We start from the raw sequence: 13,420 nt of genomic DNA, 5'->3' as shown, positions 1-13,420 counted from the left end.
CAGGCTCACCGGGATTTTTAGAAGACTGATTTGTGAGATAACAGATATAATGTATGCACAGACATTTGACATTATGCAGTTTTGAGGGAGGAGTAAAAAGAATTAGTCTTAAATGTGCCATTTCTAGTAGCACTGTGCTCTCTTACCCTTGAGATGGAACGTCTGAGAACGTGCTGGAAAATATTTATAAATGCCTTCAAAATATTAGTGCTTCATAAATATGGATTCAGAAGTTAAATACAATCTTTTGTTTCTTAGGGTACAGGCATCCTTCCCCTACCACTGTAGCAAGAACAGTGAGGATTTTGCACACACTCCTTGCTCTGGTTAACAAACACAGGAACTGTGACAAGTTCGAGGTGAACACCCAGAGCGTGGCTTACCTGGCAGGTAATGAACCAAACCTCCTTTCCAGTCTGAGCTGACTGAAAAGGACTGGTTATTGTGGGATTCCTTCAGGTTCAGCTTGTTAAAATTGTACAGCACAAAGAAAACTTGTAACTGGTGGACAGGAGTGTGGTCAGGGTGGGCACATTGGGAAGGTTTTTTGGGGGCTGAGGGCTTTGCCAGCACAGCACATCCTCTACAGCTTTGGCACTTCTTCAGGGAGGCTGGAGGTTTCTTGGTGTAAATAATCCAGTGTATGCCTGACAGCCTTCAAGTTTCCAGTGGTCTGGACACAGAAATTGTGACCATGTGAGGGCAAATTTGTAAATCTTGTCATTGTAACTGGATGGGAAACAGAATACTTTTTAAATTATCTGGTTTTAATCTGTACATTCCCTAAGGTGTAGCTGCAGCTCAGTGGTGTTGGTGTAAAGGTACACTGATGCCTGTAAGAAATGCAGAAGGCTGGAATATTGTTTCACTGTTGACTGTGTTCTGCTGTGAAAGCTTCCCTTGCCTTGCCTTGCCTTGCTGTGTGTTTGCAGCCCTGCTGACGGTGTCGGAGGAGGTGCGGAGCCGCTGCAGCCTCAAGCACAGGAAGTCTCTCTTGCTGACAGACGTGTCAATGGAAAATGTTCCCATGGACACATTCCCCATCCATCACAGTGACACTAGCTATAGGTTGGTTGTCTCACTTTTAGATCAGTTACCCACATTGCAAAGCCTGGTTCCTGTAGTGAGTGAGCTAAGCCCCACTGATAGCGCTGAGTCCTTGGGCTGTGGTGGCTCCTGAGCAATTTCTCCTTACACTGGGGTCAGGAGTCACAGAAATTTGGATGTGCAATTCATGCAGATTTAATTTTCAGAGCTTAACTGCTCTGGAGGCTGTTAAACCTTTTGCTAAAATCTTTCTACGAGACCTGATTTAATCTCATTTATATTTTAGAGGAACATTTTGTTTGTCCTTTTAAGAGCTCCAGGGCATGGAGCTGTCTGTCCCACTGGGAAACCTTGACACCTTGTTACAGCCTGTGTGCAGCCAGAGAGATCAGCCAGGAAATCAACTGGAAGTGCCAAGGAGAGCCTGTGTCCTCAACAGGGAGCACTTCCCTCATGATCTCTCTTTTTAGCACTGAGATTGGAATGGCTGATGACAAAATATATTTCATCTTACCCCATAGGCTGATTTGCTTGTATTCTTTTCATGGCTTTATTTTTTTATCCCTTCAGCTTCACATTCACATCAGATTGTTTGTTTTCAGTAGCCCAGACATCTTTGCAAGCAAAGTAATTGCTATTTCTTATTATGTGTTTTGGGGAAATTAACCAGGTAGGAAAGATGGGTTTAAGAAAGGATAGTTTGGCTGCTTGAAAAACCTCTGCCTAAATAGCATAGTTTTAAGATTTTCTTAATTGAATTTCTCTGCACTTTCAGGACACTAAAGGAACACCAGCCCTGGTCATCCCCCAAGGGGTCAGACAGACACCTGGCTGCCAGTTACCCAACAGTGGGACAGATCAGCCCTCGCACCCGGAAATCCATGAGCTTGGACATGGGGCAGCCTTCACAAGCCAACACTAAAAAGCTTCTAGGTTATTAACATAACTAATTTATTGATCTGTCTACAGAATACCCTGGGAAGCGTTACTGGAGGAAAAATGTTCTTGTATTAGTTCTGGCTTTAAGGGCTTATTCCTGATTGAGAGGAATAAATGCAGTTTCTGCAAAATGCAAATTTCAGGGCACTGGACAGTTAAAGAGGACTCAGTTCTTTTGGCCATGATGGGGGGAGCAAGAGCGATGCTCAAGATGTGCATGTTGAAGTGGAGAAAACAAGATATTCCATTTCCCGAAGGTGCCTAGTGCCAGTTTTGTCCTCCCAGCCCTTTCCAGCAAAGCCAGGAGGTGGATTTTTAGCTGCTCCATTGAGTGCTCTGGTTGGGGCTGGAGGAGATGGTCCCAGAACATGGTAGATGTGTGTAAACAATCTGATTTGTACTCATGGCTTCTCAGTGCATCATGTTTACAACAAACTCATGTATCAGAGGAACAAGCTGAGTTGCTTTGCAGAACTTGTGGAAGCCCTTTGGCATTACACAGGTGGAAGAACAGGGGCATTTCCTTCATTCCAGCCCTTTCCTGCTTCCTTTTCAGTAACCACGTCCTGGCATGTGTATTCCGTGTGGGGGCCAGGAGTCCATGGCATGCCCCCCTGACTAATTGCATGCTCCCTCCTGTGTATTGTGAAGCACTCTGGAAGCTGTGATGGAGAGCGGCATGGTGTGATCGTATTTTCTGTCCCATCCCTGAAAATGGTGAAAAGGTCCACAGATTCCTGTCAACACATGGTAGATAGGGGAGTAGCTTGGCCAGAAAATCAGAAAAAGTTAGAATATGGATTTAGGTTTAATGTTTTTAATTGCTTGATAAATTGTTTTTAGGTACAAGGAAAAGTTTTGACCATTTGATATCGGACACAAAGGCTCCTAAAAGGCAAGACATGGAATCTGGAATCACAACGCCTCCCAAAATGAGGAGAGTAGCCGAAAATGATTATGAAATGGGTGAGACACAGGACTAACATTTTAAGAACAATACTAATTGTAAACGCTTTGTATATCTATACAAAGGGCTATTTCTAAATTCAGTGTTTACTTACCAAGGTTACTCCAAGGTAAGGGAGAAGCACTTTTCTTAGCAATGGCTTCTGCAGGGTGCAGCCTTCATATCTTTGGCAGCTGCACTGGAGCTGCTCAGTTTACAGGTGCAGAATCAGGGGCAGCTCTAAAGGACTGCATATAAGAGTGCAATGAAATAAATAGCATTTGGCCTTCTATAAGTTAATAAGCCCCAGCTGCAAATTCCTGCAGGAGATGGAACGTGAGCTGATGCCTGGAATGCCTCTCTTCATCTTCTCCCCCATCTGCTTCCTGTGCCCTCACCCCCAATTGCAATGCAAGACCAGGGTTCTTCTCTTGTATCTGCCTGACCCTAAATTTGGTACTTACACCCCTGGGCCTGTATTTCACTGAAGAGGAAATTGGGGTTTTTGTTTGCCATCTGATAACACATCCCATGTAGTGGTGCAGTGCTGCTGCACTCCAGCGCAGTCGTTGCTTTGACCTTTGTGACGAGGCCGGCGAGCTCTGAGGTTTGCACATGACTGACTTCGGTGTGCAGAACCTGACTCTGTCTTGCTTTGGGTTTCTTTTGCTCTGGATGAGTTGCTCTTTTTTATCTGGCAGAAACCCAGAGAATATCACCACAGCAGCACCCACACCTCCGGAAAGTTTCCGTTTCCGAGTCAAACGTCCTCCTGGATGAAGAAGTTCTGACTGACCCAAAAATTCAAGCTCTGCTGCTTACAGTTCTTGTAAGCTTTCTTCTGTGTGTTGTCTGCTATTTTCTAATGTCCTTTTACCTCCCAGCAAAACAAACATGTTCCTTGGAGTTTTTCCTGCCTGAGTTTATGACAAACTATTTTGTATAACAAAAGGTTATTAATACATTATAGTTTAAAAGAAATGAGCATTATTTGAATCCCAGGATGATCCAGTTTAAAAGTCATTAACTAGTCAGAGGTGCAGTCTGATAGCACTTTCTTCAGCTGTACCACTGCAGTTCCCACTCCAGCTACGCTCAGTTGTGTAAAACAGTGATGAGATATATTTATTGGCAAAAGACAAATTGTTGCCACCTGGTTCTGTTGTTTCTCAACAGAGACATAAATCAGTCTTTTCTAGCACTGCTTTCTGGTAGTCAGAAATGTTGAACCCTTTCAGCAAAGGCTGTAAGCACACAGGTCACTAACAGCTCCTTCCCTGGCAGGCCACGCTGGTGAAATACACCACGGACGAGTTCGACCAGCGCATCCTCTACGAGTATTTAGCAGAGGCCAGCGTTGTCTTCCCAAAGGTCTTTCCTGTTGTGTGAGTACCTGAAGTTGTGGTTACAATAACTCTTCTTTTACAATGGCTCTTCTTTAGAGCTCTCTGGTCCAGAAGCACTAGCTCTACAAGGCACTAGCTTACATGGAGGTTACAGACTGCAGTCTGTCCATGCTGGTTGATTTTAATTTGTGCCCCAGGTGTTTCAAATCTGATGTAAAGCCTAGTGCAGGTGCTCTTTGGATGTTTCTTTAGACACCTGTTGTAGTTTTGCTGGAGTGAATATGTGTAAAGGAAACCCAGCTGTCAGACGTTAAGGTGAGCAGGTGTTCACAAACTGACCTGAGCACATTGTTAGAGTCCTCGTGGAACAGAGTTGGGAATTGTGTTCTGAAATCACTGCTGGGGCAAAAATCCCACCTGAAGTGCTGGTTGCTAAAGTCAGTTGGGAACTGCAGGTTTATTTTATTTAATGACCAAAAACTAAGCCACTGTTCCTTTCCTCAGGCATAATTTATTGGATTCCAAGATCAATACCCTTTTATCGCTGTGCCAGGACCCAAACTTGTTGAATCCAATTCATGGGATTGTGCAGAGTGTTGTGTACCATGAGGAGTCTCCACCCCAATACCAAACATCCTATCTACAGAGTAAATATTTTTCCTTTTTTTCAAAAAAAGTGCTGTACTAGGAGCACTCTCTGTTCTCTGTCAGGTGAGAGCTGGGCTTTCATGGTGGTGTTCCATTTGTTGTTGCAGGTTTTGGATTTAATGGGCTGTGGAGGTTTGCTGGCCCCTTCTCCAAGGTAAGAGCTCTGTGGGGTCTGGGCTGTTTGACCTTTCTGGGCACATTGGTGCTGCAGCAAAGATGCTCATAAGGAGCATCATCCTCATATGAGTGAGGAGAGAGCATCAGGGGCACCTCCAGGGCTACAACCAGCCCTGGGCCTGCAGCAGGTGCTGTGATGGATAAGTTACCAAAGTGGGGTAAAAGCAGCCAGGTGTGTGAGTGCAGCTTTTCCTGCTCCCAGGGTCAGTTCATTGCATGTATCTGACAGGGTAGGGGTTAATTTAGTACGAGTGATGATTCCAGGAGGCTGAATTTTGTGTTGAAGCAGAGCCAGTGGAGCACTGCCCGTGTGTCCAGCCATCCCAAGGGAGGTGGCCCAGGTGTGGGGCTGGGGCAGGGGCTCTGCAGCCCCTTTTCCTGCCCTGGGCTCCCACACACTGAGATCACACTGACACCTGGTCTGCAGTGTGGACAGTTAGATTGATCTGGACAAGGCCACAAATTAGTTTTTACGCATACATCAAATGCTCTTGAAAATATGCAGGCAAAACAGAGGGACTTGAGAGTGAGCTCTGGAGCAAAGCTCAAACTGACAATGGAAGGAACAACTTTTTTTTCCCCCATCTCCCACAGCAAACCCAAATCCCAGACTATGCAGAACTCATCGTAAAGTTCCTGGATGCTTTGATTGACATCTATTTGCCTGGAATTGATGAGGAAACCAGTGAAGAATCTCTCCTGACCCCCACCTCTCCGTATCCTCCAGCGGTGCAGAGCCAGCTCAGCATCACTGCAAACCTCAATCTCTCCAACTCCATGACCTCACTTGCCACTTCCCAGCACTCCCCAGGTCAGTGCCTCTTTTGGTTCCATCTGGGTGGGGGAAATGGGGAATTTCCTGCTTTAGGAGCCTCCTTGGCTCTTTGGATGTGTTAATGTGTCAAACATTGGTGCATTGTGGAGTCAAACAAATATTAAATTGTTCCTGAGCTGTTACCCTGTTGATTCAGATCCTGGATTTTATCCAGCACAAAAATTGTCTCCCAGGTCACTCCATGTGAAGGGAAGAGAATTAAGGGCATCAGAACAGCAGCACCTATATTGGAACATGTGCCCTGCAGGGGATCCCTGGCTCACAGGCTCTGAGATGGTTTGTTCAGGGTTCAGAGGAGAGCAGGAGCAAGGCAAGGCTGTTGGGATTATTTGGGAACAGGGGTTTCTTTGGGAACATACCTTGCAGTCAGTGTGGAAGGACATTCTGGGCAGCATCTTTCCATTTGGAACACAGCATCGGTGGCAGCTCCAGCAGTTCCTTTCCAAGGATGAGGTGGCGGTGCAGGATTGGGCTCTCTGCAAGGGAAAGAAGCATTTTGCTCTGCAAATGTCCTCCTTCCTTCTGCCCCACTTTCCATTCCCTCTTCCTTTATAAGCTGAGAGAAAGGAATTAATCCAACTTGTCAGACATTCCTTCCAAGTGCTGTGCAAACAGATGGCTTTTGTCAAAGGCTGGTTAAGAGTCTCCACAAACAGAGTTGGGAACTAGGGAACTTGTTCAGGTTAATAGTGAGTCTGAAACAGCACACTGCTGGCACTATGAACACTGTTTGCTTGGAAATTAAATTTAAAACACCACTGTGAAGGCCACGTGTTCAGCAGCACTCCTTAAAAGAAACATTTTCAGCCAAGTGAGTTTTTTTTATTATGGCTACAAATACTAAGTTGCAGATACATGAAAAATTCATTTCTTGCATCTGGAAACAACTATGCAGGATCATTGTTTATAAATGTTTTGTCTGTCACCATCTCTGTTCCTCTGCCTCCACTTCCCAGTCTCATGGACATTATTCACTTATGTTTATTTCTTTCATTCTGTGTCTGTGAAGCTTCTCTGCCTTGCTCTAAGTCTGCAGTTTTCATGCAGCTGCCTCATCCAGGTACTCTCTTCTTTCATCATATTTGCACGAAATGCTGCTTGAGCTGCGTCAGGGCCGGGCTGTGGCATGAGGAGCAGTTTCTGACACGGGAATGGCTTCAGCAAGTGCTAAGCTGGTGCATTTCTTGGGGAATGACAAAGTCACCCACAGCCTTGAGAATAAATCTGGTAACAAGACGGATGCTTAATATGGAAATCACTCTGCTGCACGTGTGAAGCTGAAATGAACTGTTTGGTGTGAGCTCCTTAGGTTGGCCAGGACTCAGCTCTGACTGCAGGGACACACGGGCAAACAGACACGAGTTTGGACTAAACTGCAGCAGACAGTGGGGCAGTAAATCAGGAGCTGCATGCTTCTGCATTTCTGCTTTGTGTGGAGAAGTAAGAGAAAGCTGCAGAAGAGGGTTTTTTGCTCATGCCCGTGGATTGTCCCTGTCCTCAGCATAGTTTGGGAGTTTTGTGCTGCCACCCACACCAGGAAAGGAAGGTGCAGGCTCTGGCTGGAGCCCTCACATTGTCCCCGTGCTGAGTGTGGATGGTGTTCTTTGTTCTCACTAATGCCAACACCAATTAATTTCTTGCACATAATTGTGAATATGTCACTTACAATAACAGAGCTTTGTTCTAACCTTTCTATTTGCTGTCAGACATCCTAATTTTTGCTGCTGATTGTAGTTGTATCCTCTTGCATAAAACCACCCATCGTGCTCTTCATTGCTGAGGTGTTGGTGAGCACTCCCCAGACAGACTCAGTGTGGCAGCTGCATGGAGAGGCTGCTGCAGGGGTTAACTCACAGCACAGTCTCAAGAGCAGCAATTGCTCAGGAGCAGGGCTGCACTGAGCCAGCCCTGGGCTGTTGGGTGTGCAGTGACAGTGCCCAAAGCCACTGCCAGCTGAAGGCTCTAACGCTGGCATTGGGTGGTGCTGTTGTGTCAGTGTGGGCTCTTCACTAAAGCACTTCAGTTTTGAGGTTTGTTTGATGGGAGACTTTTAGCAAAGCATAACAGAGTTTTGCTCTGAAGGACAAGATCCTGCAGAGGACATGCAAAGCTTCTCAGAATGGTCTAAGTTTGTGGGCACAAACCTGTCTGGTGCCATTCTCATCCTGAGCCCCACAAGTCTTCCTGCCACTGGTGGGGCTGAACTCAGCACAGTTTTCATGAGGAGACCCAGCCTCAGTTTCTCTGTGCCTGTGTCCTTTCAAGACCCTCCTTAGGAAACTGTTTCTTTACTCATTAAGATTCGTTTCTTTACTCATTAAGAGTCAGTTTGGTGGTTTGTGTTTTCCTCCTTCCTTCACTTAAGCAGACTTGTTTCCAGCCAGACAGCCAAGTTTTCTTGGTTTTACTCTCCCTTTGCCCTCTGCCGGCCCCACAGGCTGGAGGGCAGGAGCGAGCGGCTCTGCAGCCCTTCCCTGTCACAAATGGTATTTGGTTCTTTTTAAACTCGTCCCGGGGGAGGCGGGCGGAGCTCGGCGGGGTCGGGCCTTCAGGGGGAGCGGCCCCTCCGGGATCCCCGCGGCCCGGGCTGCCGGCGGCGGGCTCAGCGCCGCGCTCGTGTCTCCGCAGGGATCGACAAGGAGAACGTGGAGCTCTCGCCCACCGCCGGCCACGCCAACAGCGGGAGGATGCGCCACGGCTCCGCCAGCCAAGTGCAGAAGCAGCGAAGCGCCGGCAGCTTCAAGCGTCACAGCATCAAAAAGATCGTGTGATTGTCGCTTTTTAATTTTATTTTTTTATTTTCGGACCTGACTGACACGCGCGGCCCCTCGCGAAGGGCCCTCCGCCGGGTGTGATGCTGCACTTGACCTGTACAGTTCCCATCCAGCCGCGTTGCCAGATGATCAACTCCTGACCCACTGCCTGAGTTAACGCCTTCCTTCATCCCCCTGCCGGGCTCCAGCCGTGTTCAGAGCCACGCCTGTGCCCCGCGCCAGGCTGGAGTTCGGTAGCGCTGCAGAGCCGCGTCCTGTTCCAATCCAAAGCCATTCCCCAGCCCTGCCATGTCTGCTCTGGCCTCAGGTGTTCCTGCTAAGGGAAGTGTTGATCCTTAACCCCATTTGCACGCCTCAAGGTAATAGTGGCTTCCTGAGCCAGGGAAGTTTCTCTAACCCTGGTTTTAATCCAAACTATAAGATTTTAGCTGTGTACTTTTTTTTTTTTTACCACACTGAGAAGAAGTTCATGATAGCTGCAGTACAAGGAGCTTAACAGAAGTGGTGGATTAGGTTAAATTTCAGGTAATTAGCAATAAAGGGGAGAGGAAAAGGAGGCTGCAGGAGTCCCTCATTCCCCAGACCAAGCTTCACACACTTGGACTGTACATGGACCAGACTGGACAAACTGGCTTTTTTCCAAAGCTTTTTTTTTTTCTTTTTTGGCTGTACTTTATCTTCCCTGAGGAAGTTGTACAGGGGAAAATCCCTGGGAACTGAGCCTCGAACTGTCATTGTAGCATCTGCTTTAGTTCTGCCCTTCCCAACAATGTGCACCTTCAAGAGCTCCTGGCAGAATATCCAGTGGGGAATGGAGGGAAAATGGGATGGATTCATACCCGGCTCTGGGGGATAGTGTGTGGCAAAGCTGCCCCTGTGCTGCCCGAGCAGGGACAGAAGCAGCCATGTCCGCTCAAGGTACATGAATTTAAATTAACTGACACTGTGTCCAGTCCCCGGGAGGTGTGGCGGAGGCGCAGTCCCCTCCCGGGCGGGTTCAGGGCTCCTGCGGGGCTCACACAAACCTGAGGCTGCGGTGGCGGTCGGGAGCCGCCGGCTGGCGGGGCAGGAGCCGGTGCCCGGTGCCGGTGGTGCCCGCAGTGCCCGGTGCCGGTGGTGCCCGCAGTGCCCGGTGCCGGCGGTGCCCCGTGCCGGGGCTGGTCCCGCTGCGGGTGCCAGTGCCCCGCGGGCTGCAGTCCAGGCAGGGGCTGTGTCCCTGGGGCTCACACGGCTCCTGCTCAGAAACAGATCCGCTTCCCGGTTTCACATCCCTCTGCTGGGGTAGGAGTTAACAATCCTTTGATGGCTTTAAAGGAAAAAAAAGTATATCCATTAGGTAAAAGCCAGTCCTCCAGTGCAATCGTTAGTGGCTTTCAGTAAATCAAACTCCACAGCTAAATTATTAGAGAATGGTACAATTCAGGGTTCCAATTTATTGCTATAGCACATAATTCCCATGTATCCACACAGTAACAATGTAACATTTATGTAAATAAAAATACCTTTATTGTATTGATTCATAAAATAACAATTTCTTTAATTTGTTTACAGTCCTGGAAAAACTATGAACACAAACTTCATATGCAAGTAGTTTGCCAAAACAAGAGGAAAACTTAGAATTACAAGTCATGGAATAAACAGGCTAGAAAGGTGAACTGGTGCAATTAACCAAATCCCTCACTCGGGTGGTGCAGGCACTAGGGCAGGAACGTGGTGACTGGTGACACAGAGTGGGGTCTAAGCAGGGCCACGAGGCTGAGCTGGGCTCAGGGACAGAGCAGGGGCTCAAGCCTTGGGTTTGGGGTCGCCAGGTTAGAAACCATTGTCATCTCACAACTCAGATTGTGAGGAGCCACCCCTGGTGTCACTGGGGTTTGCACTGGATTGTGCCCAGTCGAGCTGGTTTCAGCCCTTCCCGTTTTGCTGAGGACAAGGAATTGTAGAAGCCTGAGGATTTGTATGTAGGAGGAAAACAACCTCTTGTAAAGGTGGTGTGCTGTTTTCAGTTGTTTCTCATATAAGCAGGTCTCCTGCAAACAGGAACAGTAATTCCAGAGGAACTGCCTGACTGACTTTGTTTGGGCAGAGAGCAAGCCCTTCACTGTTGTGCATCGCCCATGTCAGAAGTGTCCCTCCATCAGAACTGCTGTGTTCTCTGCAGCACAGAGATGTGGCAGCAGAGGGGACAGGGATCAAAGTCACCTTCCCTGTGAGAACTACTCCAGCCTCTCAGTCCCAGCTGGAAAAAATGGTCTCTTCCTAAAGTCAGTGAACAAAACTGAATTTCCTCTTTCCTGGAAGGAGTTGGTTGGAGTTTTCCCTGTGTGAGAGGTTCAGTGAGAGGGCCTGGACTCTGGCAGAGGTATCAGACACCTGTGTCAGGTAATGGGTGAATTGGGGTGTAAGGACTGCTGCTGGCCAAGGTTGGATTTGGGATCGTGGGCCCTGATAGACAGGAACATTGTCTCCTAGTACTGGTGCTTGGGAAGCTTGTGCTTGGCTCCCAGGGAACCATGGCCTTTGTGTAATGATTAAACTCCCATCAGTAATTAGTTGTTGAGTGCCTTACTGTCAGTACATCGCTCTCCTGCTCCCTCCAGCAGCCACTGCTGGGATTTGCCTCTTTTTCTTTCTCACATCCTCCTTCGTTCTTTCCCTGTTTGAGCACTCTCCATCCCATCCCATCCCATCCCATCCCTGGGAGCTCTGCTCCCATCCCGGGCTGCTCCATCCTTTCTCCACCTGCTGCTCTGTTCTCTGGTGAGCAGCAGGTTGTTGCTGGTGACAGTGTGGGTGTGAGCCCTGACCTGACAGGGAGCCCCATCCCAGGGTCCCCAGTGCCCCACGCTCGGGGCAGCCCGCGGGCCACTGGCAGTGCCTGCTGCTCCAGGCTCTGCTGCTCCCGGCTCTGCTGCAGGGCTGGAGCTGCAGCCCCAGAGTCCCTGTGCTCTGACACGAAAACTTACAATTCAGAAAAATCCTATTGGAACACGTGGACCATGTAAGGCCCTCCCGGGGAGCGTGTGTGACCCCCTGGCTCAGAGCCCGTTCCCTGCCCCACACTGACCACAGCTCAGTACTGTAAGGACAATTAACATTCTGTTTGTGTTTGTATTTTCCCTGACTTAAAGATAACTCAGTAGTATTTGAATAGTGCATAACCTACCTGTAATGATGCCGACGTTTCTGCTTTCCCATGCATGAGGTTTCCCAGGACAGGGAACATTTCACTGAGTCTGAGGGCTGAGCCCCTGGCTCATGCCAGGGCTGGCTCTGACCTGACCCGGGTTGTAGGTTTTAGGGCTTTTTCTGTTTCATTCTAAGGTTAATTTTTTCCGAAGTCACAAAGCACGTCCTATTGTTATGCAACAAACCACAGACAGTCACTCAGAGTGTTGGTCCCACCTTTTTTTTTATGCAGTATATTCACCTGTAAATAGGTTTTGTGTAAAATTTGACAGAAAAGTATATTTACTACACTGTAAATACATGTGACAATATATTGTATTATTTTGCTTTTTTTGTAAAGCAGTTAGTTGCTGTATATGTATAACATACAAATTTGATTATTCTAGTGTTAGTAACTGTTAACTACTCCTCTCCCTCCTGCTGGTGCATTCCGTCATTTAAAGCAGAAGCTGTGTCCAACACACTCACCCTGTGTATGATCTCACTGCTTCCATTGGCCTCAGCTTCCCAGGGGTTTCCATGATGCCAGTCCTGGCCGTGCTCACAAAGCCAGCCTGGAGAGCCCGCCGGCCCCAGGCTGCTGGGAGCTGTGGGTCACAGTGGTGGAAACCTGCTTTCAGATAATTATTGTTCACCCCATTCTCCCCTCATGTATGTACTTCCCCCTTTTTTTTGAAGTAAAATGTAAATTCAACCTGCTCCCAGTTGTTTGAAGGTCATTCCGGGGCTGCAGGGTGAAGGTGGTGGACGCTGATGTCCTCTCTCTGTTGGAACAAGTTTGGGTGGGTTCTCTGGGGCTGAACCAAGGCACCCAGCCCAGTTACAGAGCCCAACACCCCAAATTTCTGGGGAAATTCAGATTCCAGTTAAAATTGAGTGTCTGGGGTTTGTCTTCCCAGACTGGTGCTGCTCTGGGTGTGGGATCCTGCACAGATCTGAGATTACCTGTGGTGACTGAGGAAGAAAAAAGCCCATTGTCATGAATTTCATGTCACTTTAATAAGATTATCATAACTGAATAATAAATCAGAATATTTCTTTTTAAAATGTAAATTTATAATTGTAATAAAACAGCTGCTTGGTCTTTAAAGAACAATTCAGTATAATTTGTCTATTTGAGCTTTTTTTGCCTAGAAGCTTGAGGTTTCAGTTGTCAGGCAACTTCTCTGACAAATGATTAATCACATCTATTTTTCTTTTAGGGGGATACATTACTTCCCCATTAAAAGTGTCTAAGTACTTATATTCTGACTTTGTGAATCGTAAAAGTATGTAAAGACACATTAAAGTGTGACTGCATTGACTTCTTCTGAGACATCTTATTGTTCCTGCACGGTGAACAGACAGACCTGCAGACACCTGGACAGGTGATTCCTGTTGTGCTGCTGCTGCCAGCTGGGGCTGCACCAGTGGAACAGCAGCAGTGTGTGAACTGTTACATTTCATTTTCTTTACTTCAGAGGAAATGTTCCTCAGTTCTGAGTTGGACCTGGAGTGGGATCCAGGCAGGAGCCATCTC

At 47.6% G+C, this 13,420-nt stretch overlaps 1 protein-coding gene across 2 annotated transcripts in view; it reads left to right on the top strand.

Annotated features, from left to right (window-relative positions):
* The window catches only part of NF1 (neurofibromin 1), a 71,900-nt gene extending 58,696 nt beyond the window's left edge, over positions 1 to 13,204 (top strand). For both annotated transcript variants that reach the window (XM_058037317.1, XM_058037318.1), the window contains 10 exons: positions 259 to 390; positions 933 to 1,068; positions 1,823 to 1,980; positions 2,830 to 2,952; positions 3,634 to 3,761; positions 4,217 to 4,317; positions 4,783 to 4,925; positions 5,034 to 5,080; positions 5,698 to 5,914; positions 8,567 to 13,204. In XM_058037317.1, the coding sequence (XP_057893300.1) occupies positions 259 to 390; positions 933 to 1,068; positions 1,823 to 1,980; positions 2,830 to 2,952; positions 3,634 to 3,761; positions 4,217 to 4,317; positions 4,783 to 4,925; positions 5,034 to 5,080; positions 5,698 to 5,914; positions 8,567 to 8,709 (1,328 nt within the window). In that variant the 3' untranslated portion in view covers positions 8,710 to 13,204. The remainder of the gene's footprint in view (positions 1 to 258; positions 391 to 932; positions 1,069 to 1,822; positions 1,981 to 2,829; positions 2,953 to 3,633; positions 3,762 to 4,216; positions 4,318 to 4,782; positions 4,926 to 5,033; positions 5,081 to 5,697; positions 5,915 to 8,566) is intronic.
* The last annotated feature ends 216 nt before the right edge of the window (positions 13,205 to 13,420 follow it).

The sequence above is a fragment of the Melospiza georgiana genome, chromosome 19, assembly GCF_028018845.1.
Source record: "Melospiza georgiana isolate bMelGeo1 chromosome 19, bMelGeo1.pri, whole genome shotgun sequence".
In the NCBI taxonomy this organism is placed as follows: domain Eukaryota; kingdom Metazoa; phylum Chordata; class Aves; order Passeriformes; family Passerellidae; genus Melospiza; species Melospiza georgiana.
The sequence above is the reverse complement of the archived record's forward strand: the minus strand, read 5'-3'. Positions and strand labels throughout refer to the sequence as shown.